The sequence below is a fragment of the Sciurus vulgaris genome (genome assembly GCF_902686455.1).
Source record: "Sciurus vulgaris genome assembly, chromosome: 17".
NCBI classification, from domain to species: Eukaryota; Metazoa; Chordata; class Mammalia; order Rodentia; family Sciuridae; genus Sciurus; species Sciurus vulgaris.
This window is the reverse complement of record NC_136478.1, coordinates 5,951,971-5,979,620: the sequence shown is the minus strand read 5'-3', so window position 1 is coordinate 5,979,620 and position 27,650 is coordinate 5,951,971. Positions and strand designations below refer to the sequence as shown.

General features: G+C 59.8%; 1 protein-coding gene across 1 annotated transcript in view; it reads left to right on the top strand.

Moving 5' to 3' along the window:
- The window catches only part of CMIP (c-Maf inducing protein), a 201,373-nt gene extending 174,358 nt beyond the window's left edge, over positions 1 to 27,015 (top strand). Inside the window, 21 exon segments of the mRNA XM_079119248.1 lie at positions 1,029 to 1,132; positions 2,605 to 2,709; positions 7,854 to 8,089; positions 8,092 to 8,141; positions 8,143 to 8,172; positions 8,174 to 8,211; positions 11,295 to 11,360; positions 12,526 to 12,552; positions 12,856 to 12,904; positions 15,485 to 15,592; positions 17,682 to 17,798; positions 19,230 to 19,370; positions 19,942 to 19,989; positions 20,982 to 20,988; positions 20,991 to 21,014; positions 21,017 to 21,097; positions 21,100 to 21,111; positions 21,114 to 21,124; positions 21,756 to 21,861; positions 22,831 to 22,901; positions 25,132 to 27,015. Coding sequence (XP_078975374.1) covers positions 1,029 to 1,132; positions 2,605 to 2,709; positions 7,854 to 8,089; positions 8,092 to 8,141; positions 8,143 to 8,172; positions 8,174 to 8,211; positions 11,295 to 11,360; positions 12,526 to 12,552; positions 12,856 to 12,904; positions 15,485 to 15,592; positions 17,682 to 17,798; positions 19,230 to 19,370; positions 19,942 to 19,989; positions 20,982 to 20,988; positions 20,991 to 21,014; positions 21,017 to 21,097; positions 21,100 to 21,111; positions 21,114 to 21,124; positions 21,756 to 21,861; positions 22,831 to 22,901; positions 25,132 to 25,185 — 1,485 coding nt within the window. The 3' untranslated portion in view covers positions 25,186 to 27,015.
- The last annotated feature ends 635 nt before the right edge of the window (positions 27,016 to 27,650 follow it).

The following is a 27,650-nucleotide window of genomic DNA, read 5'->3' as shown; positions in this document are numbered from 1 at the left end:
ATGCTCAGTGGGTTGCCATGGCTGCAGGCCCGTGTGAGCACCCCCATGCCCAGCAGTGCTTCTGGGGGCTTGTTCAGCCCCTCCCACCCCAGCAGCTGCATCTCAGAGCCCACAGCGGGGGGTGAGGCAGGCCCATGAGGCCGGGAAGGAGCCCTGATCTGGGTGGTTCTCCTCTCCATGGAGTGCTTGTGGGGCAGGGATGGAACCCAGGCCTGCGTGTGCTGGGCCATCGCTCCTCCACACAGTGCACTGGCCCTCAGGTGGCTCTCTTCATGGGTCCCTGGGGCGGGCAGAGGATGAGCTGGGGCACCAGGTGTCCTCCAGCATCCTGTCGCCAGCCACTCCACTATCCAGAGATCCTGGGCAAGATGGCTTTGGGCTCACCCTCCTGACTGCCCAGGACACCAGGCTTGTGTTGGGAAGACCAGGGACACCCAGGAGTCCTGCAGCACCAGGTCCCCTCCCACAAACCCCTCTGAGCAGCAGCATCCCCCAGCTCTCCATCTGCCTTTTGTCCCCAAGCACCTTTGGCGGTGGCTTTCTCTCTAGCCTCAGCACAGTGTCATGAGACACTCCTTAGTTGGGTCCTGGAGCAAGGTGGCTGGGCCCACCTCACATAGGAGGAAGCCCCCAGGGAAGGCCCCCCCGCCCCCCCCGCACAGTCCGCATGTGGGCCACCTTCCCGCCTGCCCCTCCCTCACTCCAGGGAAGGAGCAGGTGTCTCCTCAACTCTGCTGGACTGAGGGCCAGTTCAGAGAGAGCAGGAGCCGGCACTCTCAGGTGGCCTCCCAGGGCTGTGGGAGGCTGGCTGGACCTTGCAAGTCCTTTGTGGTTCTGCAGAAGAGGGGCCAAGCCCAAACAGCTCCTGGTCGCCATGGGTCATCAACGGTGTGTGGCAGGGCACTGCTGGCCCTCCAGTGAACTGTGCTGAACCATGAGCGGGGCTTCCGGTCTCTGCACGCCAGCAGGGCTAGACTCCACCCACTCCAGGCTGCCTCCCCAACTCCCGCCCTCTGCTCTGCCTGCAGGACTTTGGGAAGTGCCCGCGCCTGCGGCTGTTTACTCAGGAGTACATCCTCGCCCTGAACGAACTCAACGCAGGGATGGAAGTGGTGAAGAAGTTCATTCAGAGGTGGGTCTCTGGCTGGCCTCTTGCCTGCCCATGAGCCCGCTTCCCTCCCTCTCAGCCCAGCACCACCTGTTCCATGAGCCTAGGGGGAATTGGGGGTGGTCCAAAGCCCGGTTGTCTCAGCTTTGACAGGAACTCCCACTGGATCCTCCCAGCCATGTATGGGCTGAGCTGCTTGCTTGCTGGGTGACCCTGTGCGAGCCTCTCTAATCCTATTTCCTCCTATATTGGGGTGGGGGGAGTTGTGCAATTAGTGGAGATGCCTACATGAGGCAGCCCCTAGCAGGGCACGTGTTGCTCAGTAGCAGGACCTTGGGAAGTGGTGGAAGTCCTAAGCAGTGCTGGCATCTCCCGTGTGCTGCTGTGTGGGTAAGAGAGGATCTCCCCTGGTCATCTTGGAGAGTCATCAGGACTTAGGTCCACCTCCCAGTCCTGACCAAAGGCGGCCAGCTGCTCTTGCTCTTGCTCTTGGACACTTCTGTGGGCTTTGCCCACTTGCTTTGCTTGTTTTGTTTTTTACTCTCCATGCTTCAGTTTCTTCATCTCTGAAATGAGACCCCCAAGTACCCACTTCCCCCATGAGTGTGGGAATTCAAGGTGCTTAAAACGGTTCTGAAGTATTCCACCTGACCCTCCAGTGCACTTCTAAACCTAAGTGCTGTGTCCTTCTGCCAGGGCCCTGGGTACCCCAGGTTCCCCTTACAGCCCCCACTGTGGTTAAAGGAGCTTCACCAGGTGAGGCTGGTCTTGGTGACACTGTGCAAAATTGAAGGCAGATCCGGAGAGTAGGGGTGGGGAACCCAGGCAGTGGGAAGAGCCGGGACGAAACTGGCTGAATCATGCCGTGTACCTTCCAGTTTTCACATGTGACCATGGTGCACCAAGCAGAAGTAAACAGGAGACAGTGGCCATGCCAAAGATTCCCTAGAAATGTTGCCAGCCTGCAGTCGGCCCATTTTACAGTTGGGAACACAGAGGCACAGAAATAGCCGTGACCGATGGTGATGGCTGACATTTACTGGGGGCATAGTGACTGCCCCAGATCCCATGCTAAGCCCAGGTGACCATAATGATTTTTCTCCCAAAAAGTACACTTTGAGAGTACAAAAGAGTGTTAGGAGTAGTTATTCCAGAACCAGCAGATGCAGATGCAGCCTTCTCAGGACATAGAGGCACCAGTGCTAAGTCTTCCTACAAACCAGGAAGTTGAATGTTCACTGTCACCCTGGAGAAGGGCTGTTTCCCTTTGGTGACAGCCACTGACACAGAGGAGCAGGCCAGACCACTTGACTGGATTCCACCAGGCACCCTGGGTCTATTGGCTACAGCTGGAGCTTGGCTCTCAGCTGCCCATGTGACCCCCAGGCTTGACCCCCAGGGTCAAGCCTGGTGTGACCAGCTGTACAGCGCAGCCCTGAGCCTGGGCAGGGCTGATGCCCTGCAGCTGGCTCATCCTGCCTCCCACTCTCTTCCAGCATGCACGGCCCCACAGGGCACTGTCCCCACCCCCGGGTCCTGCCTAACCTGGTGGCCGTGTGCCTGGCTGCCATCTACTCCTGCTACGAAGAATTCATCAACAGGTCAGTGCCACCCCTGGGGTGTGGGGAAGGTCCACAGGGAGGTTGGAACAGGTTTTGCTGGGCTGGACTGCCGTTTGCCAAGTCCTCTGGGCCTGTCGACGTGGGGCACGGCCCTGGGAGGGTGCTGAGAAAGCATGCGTTGCATCTGCGCCGGCACCTGCACGCTGCGAGGTGACTGGGCTCTGGAACCCGGTTGCGTGCTGAGAACCCACACCACCTGGCGAAGCGGCTCGCGGGGGTATTATGTGCACATGTGGGCGCGTGGCATGGGCTTGCCTCCAGGTCCACCCCCAGCTGTGGCATTGAGAACAAAGGACTCTGCTGGCTTTTCTGGACAACTGCCTCCGGCCAGGTGTGGTTTTGGTGCTATGGACCGAGCACAGTCACCACTGCCTGGCCCTTGGAGGCTGAGGTTCTACCCAGCAGAGCAGTTGGCGTGCGGGATGGTGTCAGATGGGAAGGAGGGTTGTGTACGCAGCAAGGCAGAGCAGAGAGGCCGCAGGGGACAGGAAGAGGTCCGGCAAAGCCAACTCTGAGCCCAAGATGCAGATGAAAGCAGATGCAGGATGCAGGTGGAAGGAGACAGGGAAAAGAGGACAGCTAGTCCAGCTGAGTTAACAAGCAGGTGACCACTGCAGGCATGCTCAGTGATCCCGAGGGCCGACACCGGACACTTTCCCAATCCCTTTCCTCCCTGGTGGAGGCCCACTACTGGGAGAGAGCCACTCGGGTACCATGAGTTCATGAGGAACTTAGCAGTGATCTCTGGGTCATTGGAGAAGAAGTGACATGTGGCATGTGATGGTATCTCCTACAGCCACACAGTTGTTCAGACAGTTGACTGCACAACTCCAAGGAATCAAGAGTGTCCAGTCACTGCTGTAGCTGGGGATGCAGCAGAGTATACTTCAGAGTCACAGAAGCCCTGGAGATGGTACTTCTAGAACAAACACTGTGCTTTGAGGTTTAGGGGTTGGAATGGGAAAGCAGCTGTGTAAATCGGGGTATTCCCACGAGGCAGAGCATTGAAAGGGATGGCTGCTGTTCTCAACGCCCTCAGTGCCGGGTCTGATTCTCATATGTGACCAGACTCTGGGCTCAGGGCATGGAGGTCATGCTGGTTGTCTGTCCTAGGGCCAGCAGCAGATGTAAGGAGAGAAAGGAAAAATACAGGAAATAAAGTCAAGACAGTCTGCGGCCACCCATGACTTCCCGTGCACACTGGTGGCCACTTGCCCTGGCCTCGGACACCAGCTCTGGGGCACAGATGCTCACAGGACACCTCAGGCTCCAGTCCTGGCACCTGACTCACTGGCCTGTGGGGTGCTCTGCACACCTGCACTGGGGTGGGGGTGGGACAGGAACAGAAAATGGCAAACACAAGGCTCTGAGGGCGCCAGAAGCAGGAAGCAGACGGACAAGGAGAGTGGACATCTCTCCCGGTTCGCAGCCCAGGGAAGGCTGGGGGTGGGGAGGGACAGGGTGGACACAGCACACGCTGCCCTCAGGTGGAGCAGCCCCGCTCCCACTCTCCCCCCAGCCCCCTGCCCAGCACCACGTGCCAGGTGCGGACACTGCCCAAGTCAGGTGGCGGGAGCAACAGCACAGCGCAGCATGGTTTGATCGGGGCAGTGAGAGATGAGGTGAGAGGCACGCCATTGCGTCTGCCTAGGGTCTCAGCCTCCTGGGAAGGTTCCAGACAGCTGGAAAGGAGAGCCACACCTGTGCGCCAGGGTTTCACTGTCTATTCACCTGCCTGGTGTTGTCACCAAAACCACGAGTGATCTTGTTGATGGCAGCATTGCTTCCAGCGCCCCAGACTGAAGTCTACCACCTGGAAGGTACCACAACAGGAGGGCAGATAGACTGTCCCAAACGAATCGGCAGGTGCTGCAGGCACCGCCCAAGGATCTGTGCGTAGCAGCCAGAATCCCTGAACCAGGGAACCTCATGGAGCACCTCACTGAGCGCAGAAAGCCAGACCCAGAGGATATCTGTCCTGTGGTTCTTTTTCCATGCCCCTCGAGACTGGGCAAAACTAACTGTGGCTACAGAGCAGAATGGAGGCCACCTCTGTGGTCACCTGGGCAGGAAGCTGCTGGGCTCCTGGAAACAGCCCACACCCTGCCCTGTATCCTCATCCGGGAGCAATTCTCCCAGGGAGTTTGGCACTGTCTGGACGCGGTTGTTGCTACAGAAGGCTCCTGGTGGGCAGAGGACAGCTCTCCACCCCCAGATGCCATTGAGAGCCCTGGCTGGGGTGCTGCAGCCCAGGTGTCTGTGTGGAGATGACCTCCATGCCCACTGACTGTGGTGAGATAGGTCCAGCTGTGCTGGGGTGGCTCCTGTGCCCTCGGGCCGTGGAAATTGGCAGATGCTACAAACCAGGGTGTCTTTTCCTGCAGAGTTGATTATTCGACATTTACCCGCATCCTGCAGGTTGTGTCCCTAGTAAAAAAAAGAACAGGGTGCCTGGGCCCACGGCTGCCTGCCATTCTGCTAGAATCAGAGTGGCCCTGGCACTGTTTGCTTGCTTCCTTTGACTTCCACACCAGGCCCCTGCTCCAGGGAGGCTAGGAGGATCCTTCAGGAAGGTGCTGTGCAAGCCGAGTCCTGCGGCTAACAGGACAAGAGGCAGGAAGCTGGTGACCCAGGTGGAGGGAACAGCACACAGGCCCATGGAGAGGGATGAAGTTGCCGTGTGGTCACAGTCTCTTTCTGTCTGTGGTCCTTGAGCACCTGTCCCAGAGCCACCTAGATGGCTACTTTCAGAAGCAGATTCCTGGATGCAGCCCTTCTGGACTGCGTGCCCGGGCATCTGCATTCCTAACTCCCTGGGCGATTGATTCTGCTTCACACCGAAGGCAGAGGCACTCTGCAGGGGAGGAGCCAAAGGAAATTGATGTGCCTGGAGCAGAGAGAGAGAGAGCAGCAGAAGATGGAGCTGGAGAGGGAGGCAGGCCCCGGCAGGGGAGACCCGCAGAACTCGCTTCTTTGACCTCTGTGCCTGAGACTTGGCTGGGGATGGTATTAAAAAGCAGACTCGGATTCAGCGAGCTTGGTGGGGGGCCGAGACTGCAGATCTGACAGGCTCGCAGGCGTGCTGTGGGTGGGGTAGCACTGTCTCAGCAGCAGGTTTCATTCTGAGAATGCTGCAGGGTCGGCCCAGGTTTTAAGTGAAGGAGGGACCCATGTGGTCTCAGTGCCGGAGGTTCAGTTCCCACTGCTGCTGGATGCAGGAGGGGTTGGAGGAGATGAGCGCAGACATCTGGGGTGGTGGGGGGGGGCGTGAGTTCCGCTGCCTCCCCCCAGGCTGGCCTCAACTCCCTGCTTAGCATAGCTGAGCCCCCTCAGAGCCCAAAGGAGTCAGGGTCCCTGCTGATGCTGCCAGTTCCTCCAGGTACCCCCAAGCCACTCATCTCCAGGGAGATGGTGCTAGGCTCAGCTCCCTCACACCCCATTGGTCAGTCCCTCCAAGATGAAGCCGCAGCGTCCTCCAGGCCGTCCACAGAGCTCCGGTGGGCACATGATGTACTCACAGGCACAAGAACAGACAGCTCGACCCAGGTTAGCGTGGCCTCTTGGGAAAATCACCGATCAGAGCCAAACAGCCTTGAAAATCCACTCCCCAAATCCCAGCAACGGCAAACAAAGGAAATGGAGCATTGAGCACTTGGGAGCAAATTAGGTCTGAACCAAGGAGGTATTCGAGCTGCCCCGCCCCCCTCAGGCCACACGCATTTTCCATCGACCACAGAATTCTTGGCCGTTGGCCAACGGATTGTTTTTCCCCCAGCAAAGTTTAAAGCAGATTTATTAAACACCTTGGTGGGCTCAGCTCAGCCCTGGCTCGTGGCAGGTGCTGGGTGAACTCAGACCCTCCCTGAGTTTGCACAGGCCCCTCATGCTGCTGCTCAGACACCGGTGCCCGACACCCTGCACCCAGGAGTGAGCCTCTCACTGGAGGCCCAGGGCATGCACGGGAGGCTCGCTTGGGAAAGCCTGGACGAACACTTTTAGTCACGCTGTGGCACTTGGTCTTTGGAGCAGTGGATCTCAACCTTGACCATACACACACTGGAGCCTTGAACAGGACTCGTGTCCAGGCCTCACCTGGAGGTTCTGATCTAATTGGACTTTGGGATGTCCCACATGCCCCTGGGGTTCCTGGGGGAAAGCTGTGGCTTAGAGTTTGGTGGCAGGAAGAAATCAAGGGTGACTTCCCGCAGGAGGGCACCTGCACAAGGCCCGAGATCTTGGAAGAACTCTGGTGGGAGGAGCCTGGCTTTGCACCTGAGAGTCAGCCTCAGCCCCCTGACTCCAGGGTTCATTGAACCTCTGGGAGCACTTTGGGCACTGGTATTTGGAGCATCCGCACAGTGCCAGCCTGTGGGCACCAGCCAGGACACCCATTGCTGCTATGCTACCCATCATGTGCCTCGCTGGGAACCAGGTGCATTAGGAAGCTCGCAGAGGAGGGAGGGGCTTTAACCAGGTCAAGGCGCTGACAAGTCCTGGTGTGAAGAGGCCTGATTTTACCCACTTGGCCCCACATTTTCCAAACAAAATGTGACATTAAGGGTGCCATAGGGCCCTTTTACTTCTAGTACACCCTGGGCAGGCAGCTGTGACGGGCATGTGGATGGCATTTGGGGGTTTGGGGGCCATTGAGGTGGGTTACTGGGTGGCAGGCAGGTGCTGGCCTTTCTCACGTGGCTGGGGTGGAACCGCACGTGGCTGGGGTGGACCGGTAGAGCGGGACCCTGGAGGACACTGGCTTCAAGGTGGGAGTGGGGAGTGGAAATCAGCAGGAGGGGAGCCCCGGGCGCCTGTGGCTGTCTCAGGTACTCGCTCTGTGCGGTCCGCAGGTGTTTCTCAGGGGCCTGTGAACCAGTCTGAGTGCCAGAGCTGCTCCTTCCTGTCCACAGGGCTGTAGGCGAGCCGTACCCTGTTCCTGAGCAGGGGCCGGGGTGGCAACCCTCCAGGCCTTGCCATGGGGCTCCGGAGGCACTTAGCACCCTGGTGCCTTCTGCATCCTGAGCACTGTCGCTCTGCTTGGGGGCTGGGACCTCTGCCATTGCTGTGGCCCCTGTCTGGAGCACGCCCTGCCGGTTCTCACCTGCCTCTTCCTCCCCTTCCGCCAGCCGCGACAACTCCCCCAGCTTGAAGGAGATCCGGAACGGCTGCCAGCAGCCCTGCGACCGGAAGCCCACCTTACCTCTGCGCCTTCTGCACCCCAGCCCGGACCTGGTGTCTCAGGAAGCCACGCTGACGCGAGGCACGCTCAAGTCGGTGGTCGTGGCCTCCAGTGAGATCCACGTGGAGGTGGAACGCACCAGCACTGCCAAGCCAGCCCTGACGGCCAGCGTGGGCAACGACAGCGGCCCAACCTCATCGACTGCCTCATGGTCAGCCCCGCCTGTAGCACCATGAAGCATCGAGCTAGGCCCCCAGGCTGACCGCTACGCTCGGGGCTGCTGACGTGGAGATCCTCAAGCTGCTGTGAGTGCCTGCGAGCCGCCCCCCACAGGGACGGGGGGGGGCGCTCTGCCACTGGGCACTGCCACGTGTGCTGACGTGCAAGGTGGGGCAGGCCTGGGTGTGTGTGAGATCACACACTTGCTTGGGGTCTGCAGAAGGGTGTGCAGCCAGCATGGCTGAGCGTGGTGTAGAGATACAAGGGACAGGGCGTCCGCTGTGTGTGACTGTGTGTGTACGTGGACATTTGTGCACGCTCTGGTTTGTGCGGGGCTTCTTTCTGGCTTGTGTGTGTGTCTACATGGCTGTGGGTGTGTATGGGTGTGAACTGCACGTGGGTTTCCCCATAGGAGGATGTTGAGTGTCTTGGAGTTAAATGCACAAGTATGGGTGTGTCTAGGCACTTGTCCTGGTGTTGCGCACGAGTGGCTGAGTGTGTGTGCAGTTGTGTGTATGAGCTGGTGTGTTTCTACTTTGTGTGAGCCGTGCATGCTTGTTTTGGGGTGTGGCATTGTGTGTTTGGAGAGAATTTGTGTGCAGAGCATGTGCCTGCACAGACGGTGGATACAGAAGTCTGTTTGGGGGCCACGTGTCTGTCCCTGTGTGCCTGCGTAGCTGTGGTCGTGTGTGCCTCGTGTGGCCCATGCCTGTGGGAGCCTCCTGGAAGGGCAGCGTCTCTTTGGGAAACAGCTCTGCGGGACCACGCTGAGGTCCAGGCCTTGTCCTGGGCAGGCCCCCTGAGGGCCCAGCTGGTAGAAGAGGTCCCAGTCTGCTCTGGGCAGCGCTACTTCCGAGCCGAGTGCTTAGGACCCCGTCCCTGTCCTGTGTGAGTCTGGAGTAGGGAGTCTTGGTCCTTGGGCCCAACGAGACTTGCCAGCCCCCCCCCCCCCCCCTTCACTCCACCCCTTCAAGCCCATCTCAGGCAGCGTGGAGCCACGCGGTTCCTGGAGCCATGCTTTGAGGCCTAGACCGCTACTTGGCCAGGCTCATGCTGAATTCGGTGGTCCCTGGGACCAGCATGGGTCTGGAGTGTGCATGGGGTCTTCAGTTCTGCCACCCTGTCCCAAGCACCAGCCACATCCCAGGCCACCACCCACCACAGGGCATGCGTAGGCCGGACCCAGCCCCCTGCCTGGCCCGAGTGAGGACAGCTCTTCTGCTTGGGAGGGACGGCCCCCAGTGCTCTCGCTCCCTGCGGGAGGGCCCAGCTCTGTACCTTGGAGGCCAGGCTTGGCTTAGGACATTCGGCCAGCGCCGCCTCTGGGTTTGCTTTCAGTGAAGTCCTCTAAGCCAGAGAGCTCTGGAACACAGCTAGGGAAGTCGGGTTACAAATACCCAGTGTAGACACGGGGATGGGGACAAGGTGGGTCGTGGCCTTAGAGACCTGAGGCCACATCTCAACCACCAGCTGTGACTGGTAGGGGAGTCACAAAGCAGCTCTGGGCCCCAGTTTCCTCATCTGTAAAATGGGGGTCATCAGGAAGCTATGCTGCGTGGTGCAGACTGCGTGTTCCCGACCGAGACACTGGCATGCCCGCCCCCCGAAGGTCTCTGGACCTTCTTGCTCTGCTTCTTGGGGCAAAAATTGGCAGTAAACTTGCTTCTTTTAGAAGCTGTGCTGGTGGGGCGGAAGCAAGCCCCACTGACCCAGGAACCTCGCAGGGGTTGCTTCCCTCCTGCGGCACATGGTCAGTTGTAACGGTGACGACGACTCAGAGACAGGCAGAACCTCAGTGGTATTAAGACTGTGTGCAGAGGAGTCCTTCTGCAGGCCCCGGCAGCTTCTCTGGGTAACTGGGACTCAGGTGGGCTACCCCTGCAGACTCGCGGGCCGACGCGGACGGGGCGCTCACTTCTGTTGTCAGGCCCAAAGGCCAGGCTGGGCGTGGCACCCCGGCACCTGGTGTCCCCTGGTGTTGTGGTGTGCTGGAACCTGTGCTATCATCCCCAGCTGTGTGGCTGTCTCAGCAGCCCACCGGCCACGCATCTCCAGAGGGAGGCAGCTCTCAAGGGTTGGATGAAATGACACGGTTGTTGTAGGTGCTCTGCCCTCGTTGTGGTTGGGGTCTCACCCACCTTTACCCACGTGGGTGTTCGTGTTGCTAAGATTTGGTCACAGGCTGTTGGCCAGGTGAGAGCCGAGGCTCTGCAGCCAGGGAAGACAGGATTTGATGTCTCAGCCAGAGCTGTGTTAGCCCCAACAGCTGGCTTGACCTCTCTGAACCTCAGGCTTCCCCATCTGTTCAGTCGGGCCCATCATAGTCCTATCTACTTGGTTGCTATTGTGAAGAACAAATGAACTGAGGTGTATAGCTCTAATGCGCGCATGCAGAAAGGCTGACGAAATCACAGCTTCCATTACCCTTCTTTATTGTTACTGTGACTGCCATTAGCCTCAGCTGTAGAAAGAAGAAAGCTATCATCTGGAAGCAGGAATAGAAGCATCCAGTAAGATAGGAGGGTCCCCTGAACTGCTCTCAAATAGCATGGTGCCCACACTCGTCCCTCCAGTTCTGGTCCAAGGTGAGCACGGCCTTGCAGGCCTCACCTGTGCTCCGTGTCAGTGTGCTCGGCGACTGTCACAGGACACTGAGGACCACATGGCATGACCGACAGAAGCACATTTCCTCTCCACTCCGAGGAGACTGGAATCGGTGTCAGCAGGGTGACCTTTCCTGAGGCTTCTCTCCTAGGCACCCCGGGGGCCACCTTCTGCCACGTTTTAACTTAACACGTCTTTAAAGGCCTGATCTCCAAATACGGTCACTGGGGACTGGAACTTCAATGTCAATTTGGGTGGATGGACACAATTTGGTCCCTAATCCCTCCTGGTGGCTCAAGAGAGGTGACAGCAAGACCTTTGTTCAGAGGTGGGGCTGGTTTGAGATCCTGGGGAGTAGGTAGCTGATCCTGCCGTTGGAAGACTGGCCAGGGTCTGCTGGTGACCTCACGCCACACTATGACATGAGACCCTGTGGCCTCCTCCCACTCCTGGACTGTGTAGTGGACGACCCGCCGGACCGGCATCTCCTCCTGCCGCCCAGCCAGGATGGCCGTCCGCAGCTGTGCCCTCACGACCTCCCTCACCTCCTGCTTCCTCATTCTAGGTCGGACTACGATGATTGGAGACCGTCTCTGGCCAGCTTGCTTCAGCCCATTCCCTTCCCCAAAGAGTAAGTCCACTGCCCCTGAACCTCCACGAGGAAGCCTCCTGGGCAGCGTCATTGCAGGGCACAGCCAGTCCGCGGAGAGCAGGGGAGAGCAGGGTGGATGCCCCAGAGGCCTCGGGGTTTTGTGGCGAGGATGGGAGGCGCTCAGGAGGCAGCTGCCTTCCCATAGTGCCTTGCAGCAGTAAGTTAGCAGCGTTAGCATGCATCAGATGGGAAGTAACACCTGCCACTCCTGTCTCAAAGGGTCGGTGAGACCAAAAGACAGATGCACTCACAACTGTCTGCCGGCAGCGTGGTGAAACGCGGGAAGCCTCTGATCACGCCCGTTAGTGGTGATTAGCTCAGACTCCAGTGTGCATTCGGTCTGAAATGGACCCTCTGTCTCTCTGCCAGCCCACATCCCAATATCAGATGCATCACAGGAAAATAGAGTGCCATCTGTGGCCAGGGCCCCGAGGAGCCGAGAGCTCTGCCTGGGGCCCAGGTCTCTGCGTGCCTCCAGGTCTGTTTTGATAGATGTGAAGAGGCCAGGCCTCGGGGGCCTGCTGGGGCTCTCTCCGGAGCCTATTAAGGAACCCGTGTTTATGAAATGCAGCTCCTCCGAGGGAGGCATTACACCGGTAATTGCCCCATTTGCTGGCCCGGCCTGTCCCCATGGGACCTAGGTCTGGAGACCAGAGAAATCTGACTCCTGAGAGCTGCTTGGGTCTCGGAAGGGCTGTGGCGTCATTGGCTACAGCCACTCTCCCCACAGGCCCAGGGACGCACTTGACGGTGGCCCGTGATGCAGTTCGCTTGAAGAATGGTCCCCTGCTGCCTGCCAATGTGCAGTGGTAATTAGTGCAGCCAGGCCCTGATTGTGGAGCGATTAACCACACACCTGGTCCCTGGAGCCCACGTGCACTGCACGAGCTCGCACACCAGCTAGTGCCATGGCTGTGGCAGGAGGGCGGGGGCTCAGCCTGTCACCGTACTAGGATCTGTCACCTCCTCAGAGGAGGCCTTTGTTTGGAGCTCTGAGTGGGGACAAACGTCAGCATTCCATTCTCAACCCCCTCCTCGTTCTCCAAGTCAGACACAAAGTCTAGACACGCCCAGGGCAAACTGTGGAGCGCAGTGTTTAGGAAGCGTGCTGCTAACTGCTGTGTTCCCTTTGTTTTCGGTACAGAGCACTCGCGCACGAGAAGTTCACCAAGTGAGTACTCCAGCGGCACCCTTCTCGCCTCCGCCTGGCCTCCACATCCTCTGTTCTGGGGTCACCCTCCGTGACCGGTCTCCTTCTGGTCCATTCTGAGCCCTGTGCATCCTGAGAGGCAGCAGTGGCTCCTCCTGGGTGCTCTTCACAGCCTGTCCACGCCAGGCCAGGAGCGTCCCAGAAACGCACCTTTCCCTGTCGGCCCTGCCTCATGTTCCCCGTAACCCCCCCCTCCCCACCCCATGCCTCCGCCCCTGCCATCCACCCAGGCCGGGAGTGACCTGCCTGCCACCTCTCTTCCAGGGAGCTGAAGTACGTGATTCAGAGGTTTGCGGAAGACCCGCGGCAAGAGGTGAGCTGGGGATCGAGCCTGGGTCTCCCACGTGCAAGGCGCACGCTCTGCCACCAAGCCACACCCCAGCCTCTCTCTGCAGGGAGGCACGACGTCAGGGGCAGTGGTCACACAAGGCCTCTCAGAGGCTCCCAAGGCTCTGCCAGGGGCCGCCTCCTTACCAAGGGTGTGGTACGGTTGCCTGGTGTGCAGAGCCCTAGCCAGCATGCAGGCACCTGTGGTGTCAGCGATTCCCCCCGGCGGATTGAGCTGAGCCACTTGTGCACCTGCCTAGGGCTGCAGCCCCGGGAATCGGCAGGCCAAGCAGGAATCTGAGCTAGGTTCCGAGCCAGTTTTACTTCCTGGGGTGGTGGCCAGGAGCCTACCCTAAGCAGCCACATGTCCCTCAGCAAAGCTAGACTTCCATCCCAGAGCCTGTGTGTGAGCAAGGCCTGACGGCCAGGACGTCCGCTGTCACCTTACTGCTCCATGCAGCAAGCCGCTGCTGTCCATCATTACATGCTTGTCCTGTGTCAGGCACGCGTGTTCTGTTACCTCCCCAGCACCTGAGGATGGCCCCGTTATCCTCAGGTAAGAATTACCCTCTTTCCAAGCTGAGACTGAGCTCATGTCGCTACCCCGAGCTTGTACAGCGGGCACGAGGCCGAGGCAGCATGGCAACCCAACCTGGCTGCAGAGTCCAAGCCCATCACAGCTGGCTGCGTCCCACCCTAAGCCCAGGAGCTCTGGACCTTTTCTCTGCACAAGGGTCTGGAACGTGATAGGTCTTGACTCCCTCTTGGGAAGGACCTGGACACATGCCCAGCAGAGCAGGGCAGGGGAGGCGAGGAAGCACCAGAAGGCTTCCTGGAGGAGACACGCCGAGAGGGCCCGACCCGGCTGCATGCACTGAGGTTGGGACCAGGGAAACTGACCTGGTCTAGAAAGGGTTTGAGGCATCAGGGGACACAGAGACAGGCCTTGCCAGTGTCCACGCACCACAGGTCTCCATGTCCCAGAACCCACAGTTGGTCAGGCTCCAGATGGGAAGTTCCGGGCGTCATGGACCAAGGAGCGTGTCCATCAGGCCGACCCCTCCTGTTGCCCCCTCACGGTTCCATGTTCAGCACCCTGTGTGGTTCTCATGGCCCCGCTGTAAAGCCTAGTTCTGGAAGGATCTGGTTCTAAAACACCAAGATTCTAGATGCCGATTCCAGAAGTGGTCCTCGGGTCCCTGGGGGAAAAGCAGAAATGCCAGATAGGACTTTGATTTTATTTTATTTTATTTTATTTCGATACTGAGGATTGAACCCAGAGGACTTAACCACTGAGGCCACACCCCCAGCCCTTTTTGTGTTTTATTTGAGACAGGGTCTTGCCAAGTTGCTAGGGCCTCGCTGTGGATAGGAGCTTTGGGACAGCTGGAACCAGCAAGCGTCTGGGGGTTTATTATCCCAGCCACTCTTACTGCGTGAGGACAGCCTCAGAACTCTCCGGGAAGGGACCCTGTATTCAAACAGACTTTGAAGTCTGGAGAACAAAGTCACGGAGAGGCAGAGCAGCTGTGGGAGGGCCATTGCCACGGCACAGGGAGTGGCCACTGGGAAGCAGCCTGCTGCCCCCGCATGCGCCCGCGGGCTGTCACCGTGGCCTGTTTTCCTCTTGGCCTCTTTGGTTTTCTCTGCTGTTCCCCACTCTCCTCCCTTCACTCTTCCCTCCCTCTCCCTGAGTGGAGCCCGAGGGATGTTGGTTAGCGCTTCACACCCTTGAGTTGTGCCTTCTGGGAGGTAGGCAGCTCAGCACTGGAGTCTGCCAGCTCAGAGGGGAGCGTGGAAGCTCGCTGCCCTGGCTTTGTGCTTGCGTGTGCGGGGGCTGCAGCCACCTTGACACCTGTGAGCGAGTGACTCCTGGCAGTAGGTCCCCCTTCCTCCTGAAGGACATGGTCGAAGCCTTCTCTCAGCTTGCTTCTGAGGCCAGGGAGGGAGGGGCACGAAAGCAGAGGCCTGTGTGCAGGTGATCGTGTCCCTGTCCTCGCGGCGGCGCTGGAGTGGCCGGGATTCCTCCCACTCACATGCACCTCAGTGCACACTCGGCTCTGGGGAGGAATTCCAGGTTGTGCTTGGGGGCACTGAAATTGTCCCACCCTGGACTGAGACCCTTCAGTGGACAGGGAATAAACTCAGAAGGAGGCAAAGATGCGACCTTGTGAGGAGGGCGGCAGGGCCCCAGGCAGAGGGAGAGTGGCAGGAGGTGAAACCTGGAACACCACGCGACCCGAGACTGCCCAGGGCCTCAGCGAGGGGGGCCAGGAAGGAGGGCAGAGACCCAGGCAGGAGCAGGAGGGAAACGGAGCCCAGGGACGAGAGCTGAGGCCTGTCCAGCCTGGCTGGCTGTCTGCCACGTGGCTGGCCCTGGCCTCCATCCCAGGGAGCTGATAGAGCGTGGAGCCCCAGAGTGTGGAGACCCTCGTTCCCCAAGGGTCTTCCTGCAGTGGGAGTCCCAGGCCTGCTGGACTTGTCTGGGCCTTCGCCCTTTTCCCGTGTGATCTGGGTCTGTGTCCCCACCCGTGTGAGACCAACGGCTCTGCTTCTCTGCCCGCAGGTGCACTCGTGCCTGCTCAGCGTGCGGGCTGGCAAGGATGGCTGGTTTCAGCTCTACAGCCCTGGAGGGGTGGCCTGTGACGATGACGGGGAGCTATTTGCCAGCATGGTATGTAGTGCAGGCTGCGCCAGGAGCTGCACTAGGCACGGGTTTGCCCCTCCCGACCAGCAGAAGAGCTGTCCCAAGCCCTGCCCGCGAATCCCTCCGCAGAAACAGTGCTGATCATGAAGAAGGTGGCCGAGGGTCATGAGCGCGTTTCTTACCTGAGCTCGACGTGGTCAGCGTCACTCGGCTCTGGAAGGAGGAACCCTTACCTTCACCCTGTGTTGCAGACAAGGACACTGAAGGCCGCAGTGTTTACTGCCCGGGCCCCACGGTGCTTGAGGATATGAGCAGAGGCCTGAGTGCACAGCACCCGGGATTCCAGAAAGCACTACAAACCCCGCAAGCTTGTTGAGTCCCTGCAGAGGGGTCAAGGTCGGGGAGGCTCTTCCCACCTTAGGTGGGGGTTCCGAGGTCACCAGTGGCTGCCTCCATGGAGACTTGCGGTACTTTCCACGGGTCAGGCACCTCACTCACACTTTTTGTCTGCACAGCGTTGTCTCAGTTCCACCTGGGTTGAAACAGCCCCAGAGAGCGTCAGACCTTGAGGCCTTGTTTGTAAGCCTGTCCTTGACACTCTGTCACAGGTGGCCTCTTCCAGCTCAAAGGGACACAGACTCCTCTTCCTCCAGGATAGAGGCTCCACCAAGTGGCCAGTGACCCCAGCTCCTCCACCTGCTGGCTAACCCAGCCATCCTCTGAGCTCTGGAGCTCCCAAGCCACACGACACCGAGAGCATGGGCACCGGCCAACCCTGGGTTCAGATGCAGCCCAGCTGCTTAGCCTTAGACTGGCGACCCCTCTCCCAGCTTTGGTTTCCTCGTCGCGCTGCTGGTGACGAGGTGCTGGGTGAGGCAGGCACACAGGAGGGCTCCTAGCTGCTGGCTGTGGCTACTGTCACCGCCACTGGCCGCCTGTGCGCTGGTGGCCTTAGTGGGAGTCCAAGTGTGGTGAGGACCGCGAGGTGCTACTCTGAACTGCTCTGGGGACGAGTCCCGGGCACCTTCCCCACCGCCCCCGCCTCGCCGTGGTGGGACTCCTTTCTGAGTGCCCCGTCGCCTGCTGGTGCTCCCCCGCCCCTGCTCTTCCTCACCTCCTGCCTGCTGTCACAGTGCCCCCCCCACCTTCCAGGCGGGGGCTCGGCGTGAGACACCAGGGAGCTGGCAGCCTCCCCACCTGGGCGGCTTCGTTTGTATGCCAGGGCTGTTAGTGATGGAGCGGAAAAGTACATACAGGGAGGAAGCAGGCCACCACAGGGTGGAAATGGGTATTTCCATGGCCACGCAGGGCAAGGACGCATCCCCTGGATTAGGCTGGCATCCCAGCCTAGAAGGGCGTTTGCTGTTGTGTGAAGTTGGGGGACAGGCAGGAGTTCTCCCCCCAAGCTCGTGGGCTGGGGTCCCCTGCACTGGACCCCTCCCTAAACACCACAGAATGACAGGAGCAGAGGCAGAGGGAGGGGCTGCGCCAGCTCTCAGGCTGCAGGGGGCAGCAGAGCGGGTAGCAGCTTGCCCCGTGCGTGAGGGCCAGCCAGTGCACACCCAAGTGAGGGCTGCCAGATTTCCACCTGGCCCCCGCAGTGCTGAGAAATCAGAAGACCAAGTGCCAGCAGACCCATGGACACTGGAGAGGGACTCTGAACGAGAGTTACCATTCTAGCCTTTTTAAGCATCCAGTTGAGTGGCCTTGAGGACATTACCACGTGTGGCCATCGCCCATCTCCACAACTCCTCCTCATCCCAGCTGAACTCGGCCTCCATTATAAACCGACTCCCCTGCCCTGGCCCAGCCCCGCAGCCGCTGTCTACCACCTGCCTCTGGGAACACGCCCGTCCCAGCCCACAGTGGTCGCATTGTCCCATCCCGCTTGCTTCACTCAGCCCAAGGTCCTCAGGGTCCACTTCGGGAGGGGTCTGGTGCATCCCCAGGGACAGTTTGGTGGTCACTCAAGGTCCAGTTGTCCACCCAGGACATGAGGAGGGTCTGCTCCATGGCTCCTGGTTCCCTGCTTCCTGCCAGCATGCGGGAGGCCGTCACTAAAGGCTGTAGCCGCTGGCTGGCCCGGTGCCCTCACCGGGGCCTTCTCTCCTCACAGGTGCACATCCTCATGGGCTCCTGTTACAAGACCAAAAAGTTTCTGCTCTCGCTGGCGGAAAACAAGCTGGGCCCCTGCATGCTCCTGGCACTGAGAGGGAACCAGACCATGGTGGAGGTAAGGAGCCGGCCTCACCGTCGTCCACGTCAGTGGGGCTCCCAGGAGCTCGGGGCTGTCACAGGTGCACGGGTGACAGTGGCGAGGCAGGAGCAGCCCAGCCTCCTGAACGCGGCAGGTCGCTGGGCCCATTTTGTTTCCGGTGAGATCCAGCATGTTGGTCAGAGGAATCGGGAAGTTTCTCGTCTGCTCCTTTATGGCCCTTAGCACTACGCCCAGATGGGGCTTAGAACAGAGGTACTCCTTTGGCTCATGGATCTTGAGATGGCTTGGTTCAGCGAAGCAGTGCCCACTTGGGGTCTCGCGAGGCCAGTCAATGGAGGCTGGGCTGGGTCCTCTCCACAGCCTCTTGCCCTGGCCTGAGAGGAAGCAAGGCTGGCATAGCCAGGACTCCCAGCCTCTCCCTGTGTGGCCTGAGAGTCGCCCACCCACTAACCCAGGAGCACAACCCCCAGCCCTCAAATGGCCTATGTCCCTGCTTCCCCACCAGCACAAAGCCTGGGACTCCCACAGCAGCTGTTCAGGAGGAACCAGGCCAAGCCCTGTTGCTCCGTAGCATAGCCTCCTGTGTCGGGCAGCATCACGCCTGCCCTGTTCTACCCCTCAGGAGTGAGTCGCTGACCCGGAATGCTAGTCCAGGCCGTGGGAGTTAGACTCCATCTCAGTGGGAAGAACTTCAGAGAGCTGCAGATGTGTTTTAAAACCACCAGCTTCCTGTGGAAGCAGAGGTTATGGTGGGATGTGAGAACCAAGGAGGCATTAGCGTGCCAGGAGCAGAGAATCCAGTGTATGGGGACAGCATGTGCCAAGGCCCTGTGGCAGGAAAAGGCTCATGGAGGCCAGGTTGGCTGGACATGCTTAGCCTGTTGGGAGCCCAAGGCTGCTGGTGGGAATCCAGATTTGGTCTTGACACCCTGTGGTGGGGACTGAGGTGGGGTGGGGAGAAGGTGCGCGGGGAGGTGGGAGGCAGGCGAGAGGGGCTGTGAGGGGCTGGCCAGGTGGGCCCCCTTGGCAACGGGGAGGTCATTGGAAAGGGGGTCTCAGCAGCACTGCTGTCCAGGGTATTGACCAGAGCAGCAGGCATCTGGGAAGCGCGTTCTGCAGCTGTGCCCAGGCTCTGAGCCTCTCCTGCCTGGGAGCCGCAGGGAGAAATGGCTAGTCCTGGGGCTCTGGCAGCCTCGGGGGCCTGGCATACCTCCTGTGTCTGCCCATTTGCCAAGGGCCCTCTGCACACAGCTGCACGGGCGCTCCTCCCTGCTGTGCCGGTGGGGAGCTGGCTGGGGTCTGCCCAGCACCCCACAGCCAGGAGTGCAGAGAGCAGGGCTGACTCTCAGGGACCGCGGCTACACAGGTCCTCCCAGACCCCTCTCCGGGTTGGGGGCCCTGCCCGGTGCCGCAGGCCTGGCCCTCAGTGTCCCTTGGCCCTGGCAGATCCTGTGCTTGATGCTGGAGTACAACATCATCGACAACAACGACACCCAGCTGCAGATCATCTCCACGCTGGAGAGCACGGACGTGGGCAAGCGCATGTATGAGCAGCTGTGCGACCGGCAGCGGGAGCTGAAGGAGCTGGTGAGTCCCTGTGCCCCACCCCACAAGCAGATCGCAGGAGCTAGGACTTGCCTCTGCCTGGGCCGCCAAACGGAGCTCATCATGGCCACCAGCCACTTTCCAGGTGAACAGGGAGAGGTAAAGCAAGTGGCCAAAAGTCACACAGCTCATCCCAACCTGGCTGGGACCGGATCCTTCTCGCCGTCCAGGCCCAGCTCCCCTCCGCCTCGGTGCATGGCCAGGATCCAACGCCAGCACCTCTGCCTCTGGCCAACACACTTTCTTTGTCCTTGGGCAACCACACGAGCTGCCTGAAGTGGATGAAGGGGCAGGGAGTTGATGCCCCTGGTCTTGAGCCGCCCTCACCCAGTGGCTTCTGGGAGAGGTGGTTACACACCAGCCCTGTGCCCCTTGGCCAGGGAGTTGCTACAGCTCCACCTCGTCCAGGGCCCCAGCAAGAGTTGGATTGGTGGCACCTGTTGCTCATGGTGGCTCAGGAACATGATCATGGCTCCCCCAGGGGTGGTCACTGGGGTGGGGAGGCACAGGGCAGCAGAAGGACAGGGCTTGACCTGTCTGGTTTCGGTTGCAGCAAAGGAAAGGCGGGCCCACCAGACTGACGCTGCCCTCCAAGTCCACGGTGAGTGGCTTTGGTTCTCTGTGGGGTGGGGAGGGAGGCTGGGGAGTGGTGGGCACCTGCTGCTGGCATGGGCAGTGGCGGGAGGGTGGAAAGGACCCCCTGGCACGCAGCAGCTCTTGCAGAGGTCAGTGGGTTGCAGGGAGAGAAATGAAAGCCAGGTGGAGAAACCTGATGCCGTGATGGACGTGGTGGTGATGGTGGGGCTGTAGCTCAGGCGTAGGACATCTGCTCCGCACGCGTGAAGCCTGGGGTTCAGTCGATCGGTAGAGGGATAGGAGTGCCGGTGAGGTTCGTGGTGGTGTCCCCATTGTCCTGGTAGCAGTGGTAACAAGAGCTGGCACGCCTTGGGCATCGAGTGCCAGCTGCTATACTGTTGGTTCATTTTGCCCTCATGACGGCCCCGTGAGGTCTGGTCCCCTCTCCCATTCTCTGAGGTCTTCAGGGATCTGACTTCCTCCGTCCCACTGCCCCACTGTCCTTGACTCATGGCTTCCCCTCAGTCCAAGAAACCTGCCCACACTCCAGCCATGGCCTCCCTTGAAGACCCTTCCAGAAGTTCCACATGATCCTGCGTAGCTGCAAAGGAGGCTGGGAGATCAGCCTTAATTCAGGCAGCCAGGTGGCAGCTGACCTCAGGGGCAGAGGGTGGAGAGTGTGCCCAGGCCATGGCCACGCTCTGGCGGCATCAGTGTTGCGTGTGCCTGGGAGCCAGGTGTCTGGCCGGGCACACGCATGCGCACACACACACCTCATGGGACAGGGGCACCTCAGCACCGGAGCGGTGACTCAGGATGTGACTGCCACGCAAGGCCGTCCTCAGGGGCAGGCGCCCTTCTGGCCCAGCAGCCATGGCCCCGGCCCCAGGGTTTGCAGCCCAGAGCTGCTCTCCCCAGGGCCCGGGAACGTGCGGTTCTGGGAGAGAAAGTGGAAGGGCTCGGGGCCTGGGGAGCTCATGGCGGCCCGGCACTGCTCTGAGCTGCCTCCCTCTGCAGGATGCTGACCTGCTCGCTTGCTGAGCTCAGGCTCCTTGGAAACCTGGAGAACCTCAGCTTGGCCTTCACCAATGTGACCAGTGCCTGCGCCGAGCACCTCATCAAACTGCCTTCTCTCAGCAGCTGAACCTGTGTCCACTCAGGTGTGCACCTGTGCCCCGCTCCCCTCTCTGCCCTGTGCTCCCTGTGCCTGCAGGGCCCGGCTACCCAAGTGCCACCCTCTCCCTCCAGCTCAGTGCCATCCCCTGGGCGGGAGTGGGTCAAGGGCCCTTGAACCCCAGTGGCCCATCTCACCATTGGGAATACTAAGGCCCAGGACAAGGACGTGCAGTGTCGAGCTGGTGGGAGTTGGGCTGAGACGGGGAGCAGGTCTGACCTGCAGGGAGCGTGCAGGTGGTTCCACTCTGCCTTGCGCCAGCTCACCTCCTGAGCTCTCCATCCGTCCTGGGAAGCACAGGCTCTGCCGCCTCCTCATTTTCGAGAAGAGAAGCTCGCTGCTCCTAGCAGCCTGCCCTCCGAACCCAGTCCACCCTGGCCACCGTCCTGCCCAGCAGGTGCTGCTGGGAGCTTAGGGCTCACTGGGCTCAGAGCCTCCTTGACCCTGCAGCTGACTCCAGGAGGCCCTTGCCTGGCCCCGCCCCCAGCAGAAGCTGGATCTGAAGCGGGACAGGGAGACATCAGGTCCCTGGAGGGACGGCGAGCAGCCCCAGCCCCTTCCTCTAGCTCCTCCCAGCCTGGAGTCCCGGGCTGCGCTGAGAATCTCTCTGCCCACAGTTTGGAGACGCGGGCCTGCGGCTCCTGTCGGAACACCTCACCATGCTCCAGGTGCTGAACCTGTGCGAGACCCCGGTCACCGATGCCGGCCTGCTGGCCCTTAGCTGTGAGTCGCAGGGCTGCGGGGGGCCTGTCCTCACCCTCGCTTCAGCACCCACACCACGCTGAGTGACTGGCGTCTGCTAGAGAGGCACCGGCACACCTCCTCTGCCAGGCACCTGCCGGGTGTGGGAGCAAAGGGCGAGGGGCCTGTGCATGGCCTCATGAGGAGCCCAGCCCATCCGGCCCCTCAGAGACCGCACCACACTCGGGTGCCTAGGCCACTCCCAGGCCCCTCTAGACTGAGAAGCGCTGCCTAACTGGGGTCCTCAGGGAACCTGGAATGCAGATTCCTGTGCCCCGACCCTGGCCTAGTGAACTGTAATCTTGGGAGTGCTGGGCCTGGGAATCTGTATGTGGCTGGCTTTCCCTTTTCTGGCCCTGTGGCTCAGTGGGCGAGGGATCAAAGTGGGCTTCTTGAGGTGGTAGGGTGTGGGAATGGGGATAGAGGGTAAGAGGTGCTCTGGGCACGGTCACAACCTGGCAGGTTCAGGTAGTGTGGGGCAGCAGGGCTGGGGTGGGATGCAGGGGCGAGGTTGAGGTTTGGAGGAGGTGTCTTCCTCGGAGTCCTGTGGGAAAGGGGTATCTGATTAGCCATGTGGATTCCTGGCTGGCCTCTCGGCGTCCCTGGGAATGGGCAAGGGACCTGTGTCTCCGACAGATCCCCACGTGACTCCAGCACAAGCCAGCTTAAAGCTTGTGTCTGGGGAGCAGACCTGAGCCAGAGTGTCCAGGCTTCCTGTGGGAAAGGGCCAGCCCGCCTGTGCAGGTCTGGGGCATGGCAAGCGAGTCTGCGGAACTCTGACCCAGGCAGTGAAGGGCCGTGGAAGGGAGGGGGCCGGAGGCAGGCTCAGAACGGAGACCCCAGCCTGAAGCGGACTACTGGGGTGCAGGTGCCCGCCTGTCTGCACAGGGGACCCCGCAGCAGCCCCAGTGCTCCTCCCGCAGGCTCACCGTCCATCTCTTGCCTTCGCAGCCATGAAGAGTCTCTGCAGTTTGAACATGAACAGCACCAAGCTCTCGGCCGACACCTACGAAGATCTGAAGGTAAATGCCCTCCCACCCCCACCCAGGCCAGCAGCCGCGTCAGTGCTTTGTCCTCATAGAGCTGCTTCTCCAGGGAAGGGGCTGTTACATCAGCAGCTGAAGGAGGGCTGCAGGGCAGGTGGGGCAGGCAGGCGAGGAAAAGGCCAGGAGGGCCTGCCAAGGTCGGAGATAGGGCCACCATGTGGCATGGAGGGACCAGCAACCGCCCCTTCAAAGAGGAGGCCAGGTACGGAGACCCAAAGGATGCGGAGCCAGGGAGGCCCAGGGGAAGAGGAAGAGCAAGTTTGCAGACCCTGAGGCAGCAGGTCAACCTGCAGTTGCCCTGAGCCAGAAAGGGGGCACTTTTCTTGAGGGTGTGAAAATAAAAACTTGAAGAAGTTTTTATTCTTCAAGGTCGGTCAAGGGAGGCCTTTGGGTCCTGTCCAGTCAGCAGAAAGCTTCTGGGGCTCTTCCCCGGGCGCTGAGTTATGCTCCTAGAGCCCGTTCAGGCCCTCGTTTGGGAAAGACTCTGGTGTGGGAACCAGAGTAGAAGAGGCAGAGCATTTCACAGGGCCGGCGCCATCACAGCTGAGGAGCAGGCTGCTGGCTAGACGGGCGGCAACAGAACCTGTGCAGGAGCAGGACCCAAGTGCTGGAAGGCCGGGCACTCTAGGGAGAAGCTGGCAGGCAGGGCTTGCCACTGTCCTGGCCTGGCCAGTGCCAGCTGCTCCAGAAGGAGCAGGTGAGGCCAGCACTTGGCACCCTGGAAAGGAAGGCTGAGTCTGAAGGCCAGAAGGCACAGGTGGTGCCCATGAGCCACACTGGCACTTTCGTGCCCTGGAAGCCTATTTGAGGGAATCCTCCAGCAGCCCTTGGCTGAGGCCCTCAGCGGCCCCTCCCAGCTGCCCCTCCTGCGCCGCTAGGGCTTCCCAGGGCAAGCCTCCAGCACCTACTGCCCTTGCTGGGAAGGGACACCAAGGTGTGGCTGCCAGGACCCTTGCCCAGGAGGACGCAGCCCTGGCAGGCACAAGGCTCAGTGGGAACAGCAAGAGGGGTGGGTTGGCGAGCAGAGAAGAGGGGCTTAAGAGCATCCAGACAAGCACACAGAGAGGAGAGGCAGGGGACGTGGGAGGGGCAGGGGTACAGCCACCGAATCTCACCCCACCCTCCCCGTCTCTGAGTCCTCCCCCGCTGCTGAATGGGGGCCGCAGACCTGCACATTGGCCCCAGGGCCCCACGCCTGCCACAGCTTTGCCCCACCAGGGTTCCTGCGTTCACCCCGGTCTGAGAAACAGCCCCAAATGCCCTGCAGGGGGTTCAGGGTGCCTGGAAGGCTGCTCCTGGGAAAGTTACTTCTTCAAGTTTTTATTTTCACACCCTCAAGAAAAGTGTGATATCAACCTGGTGACTTCAGTGTTGAGGGGCCCAGAGCAGGAGGCCTGTGTGCTGGGCCAGGTGGGCTTTCCCACCTGGCCTGATCTTCCTGTTTTTCAAGAGAACTTGGAAATCTAGATTCTTCTGTGGGCCTGCTCGTCTCGAAAGCCTGGCTTCAGTGTGCTCCCAGCCCTGCAGGCCTGGCAAGCCGCTCCTGCCCAGGTAGTGGGGGCTGCTGGGGGTTGCTGAGCCAGGGGCGTGGCAGCGAGGGGTTTCCTGTGTGTGCGCTTGCGTGTGCACGTGTGTGTACGGGCATCAGTGAATCACTGGCAGGTGCCCAGGGAAGCCGAGAAGGCAGGCAGTTAGGAGGCAGCTGTCTCTGTACAGTGAAAGCTTTTAGGAAAACAATAAGAACAAGAAGAGACAGCAGCAGGAAGAGAAGGCAGGAGGCTGCGCAGAGAAGTAGAGGTGGAACCTCGTCGTCCATGGGTCCGTAGGGAGCCCAGTGGGCAGAGCCAGGTCGCCCTGGGACTAGCTGAGGCCCACCCCATTGTGGCGTGCTGCGGGGGAACAGGCAGCGGGGTAGACCAGCAGTAGACGCCAGGATGGTGCTCTGAGCTCTCCGAGCATGCCACCGTCAACCCCTGGCACCGTCCTTTGCACCTGAGACTGGACTTGGTTCTCCACAAAAGGAAACAGGCCGGAGAGCCCGGGGGGCTTGCTCCAGGTCAGGCAACCAGTGAGGGGCATAGCTGGCGTCACAGTCCGAGGTGAGGGCAGGGACAGGAAGTCACCCAGGCTGGTGGAGCTGAGCGCCACCTGGCTCCAGACCCAGGTGGCCCATGTGATTGACAGGGACCCCTCTTGCTGTCCACAGGCCAAGCTTCCCAATCTGAAGGAGGTGGACGTCCGATACACAGAAGCCTGGTGAAGCCCCAGCGGTGGCAGGATGACGTTGCAGCAGCGACTCTTGACTAATAGCCTAGGGCAGCGGGTCCAGTCCACCCGCTGGGGAGCAGGGGAGCCTGGGGCGGGGAGGGGTCCACAGCACGCCCGCCCCGCCTAATTCTTTTAGCTTCACAATCGGAACCTTTGGCCTGATCTAAAGCGGACTTTGTGGCAACAAGAGGAGCATCAGCGGGGCAGGAGGGGGCGGCGGGGCCCTCGGTGGATTTTCTTCGCCTCTGTGTTTAAAGCCGTGTGGGATCGTCACTGTCACTTCGGACGCCGCCATCTCGCCAGCCAGGATGCTTTCCTCCTGGAGGCCCGAGCTGAGTGGGATCCGCCCCTGCCGTCAGACAAGAAGACCAGTCACGTCATCCGTCCTGTGTCCTCACCATTGCTATGCAAAGTGGTTCTTGTTGTACATAAGATTTAAATAATGCACCTATTTAAGAAATGTCGACAAATTGCGGGTCTGGGACCTGCTCTTATTTATGAAGTCTGACCCCTCCCCACCCCCTGGCGTGTAGTACTGTACGAACCAGTCAGCTGTTGGGTTAGTGGTAGTATTATTGTTATTTTTTTAAAGGAAACAGACAAAAAAAAAAGACAGAAAAAAAAAACAAAAGACAAAAAAAAGACCCTCCTTGGAAAATTAATTGCTTTTTCGTAAAGGATTCTGTATGCTAATGCTCTCCCGTCCGTCTGCTCCCCCCACCTGCCACTGTGTATTTCTGATTTCCAGACATCTCCAGCTTCCCACGGGTAGGGGTCAGGCTGGGGGGAGGAGGAAGAAATGGGGTCCCCGTAACATAGTCTTGCTCCTCTGAGGCCCAAGTTCTTTCCTGGTCCCCTGTCACAGATTTGGAAGGGGGGCGCTAACCTTTCCTCCCCACCCTCCCTAGAAGAGCTTCCCCCACCCACAGCTCCCCTCCCCCTCAGCCCTTGCTGTCCCTCCCTGTCCCTGACTGGACTTGTGACCTGTGGCCGCCCAGCCATCATATCCCCACCCCCACGGCCCTCACGCATGCCCGCCTCTGCATGGTCTCCTGGGAGAAGAGAGATCCTTCGCCCTGCCAGCCTGACTGCCCAGCCACCCCTATCATCGTGACCACTGCACTCAGACGTTCCTCTTCCCCACACTGTTCTGAAGACACGACCTCCATTTCTTTTATAAACCGCCGGCTTTTTCTTAACAAGCCCTCACTGTACAGGACAGCCCCCCGATGGTTTATTTGGGGTCCCCCTCTCCCCCAGCTCCCTTTTCTGTTGGTTCAGCACAAATATGTCCCCCCCACCGGCACCTCCAGATCTCGCCCACAGTCAGCGTCATTGTTTTATATCTATTTAACCCTGATCGATGGAAACCATGCTGTCGTTTTATACTTTGCTAGTAGACTTTATTACCCCTACTATGCCCTCATTTTTCTAAAAAAGGAAAAAAAAAAAGAAATTGGGTTTCAGTCTTAATTCATTTTCCGTGCCAGGTTTTCTTTTGTGTGTGTGTGTGTGAGTGTGCTCTGTTCTGTGTTGCGTTTTCTGTTGTTGTTTTCCGTTGTTTGGTTTTCCTTTCTTACCCCCGGTTCCGTACTTCACAGCACTCCGGTGCAGGAAGAAGCAGAAGCAAAAAAAATCTTAAAAAAGAAAAAAAAAACAACAAAAAAACAAACAAAAAAAAAAAAACAGAAGAAGAAGAAGAAACCAGACATGCCACCTCCCCCCGCACTGTCGCTTTACCTGATGGTCGCTACTACTGTCTCGTAGCTGTGTACAAAGAGATGTGAAATACTTCAGGCAAAAATAAACTGTAAGTGACTCACCCAGGTCTGGCTTTTCTGTGTGGCTTGGGGGCTGGGGAAGGGGGACAAGACCCGGGATGGTACCAGGGCACCCCTCCTGCATCCATGGAGACTCCAGCGTCCCCTCCTGGACACCTGAACCTGGGCCCATGACTTTGTTGCAGAGCTGAGTGTTCATTACGACATGCTGAATGGGATCCCTGGTCTCTGCCCATGAGTACACCCCCCGCTCCACTGTGACAACCAGAGGTCCCTAGACTGCACCAGGGGACACCGTCATTCGCCTGCAAGAGCCTGTGCTGTAGACCCCGGCTTTTGCTGCTCCTCAGCAGGGTCACGAGGAAGCTCTAGCCCTGCGCATCCCCAGCCACCCGGGGGTCTTGTGAAAGTGCAGTTTCCGCCCCTGCAGGTCAGGGTGGGCCCAGGACTCTACGTTTTGGTCAAGTAGATGCTGCTGGTTTAGTGGAGGGCTCTCAGCCCCAGATGTCTCCAGGAAGCAGACTCAGTTTGTCCAACAGGAGAAGTTTTATTTCCACCTCTTCCCAAACCAGACATCTTCCAGGCTGCCCGTCTCATTAGGGTGTCTACACTGTCGGGTGCCCTGCCACCTCTGCCCCTCGCCCCTGGCCACCCTCCACCTCCAGCCCTTCACCTG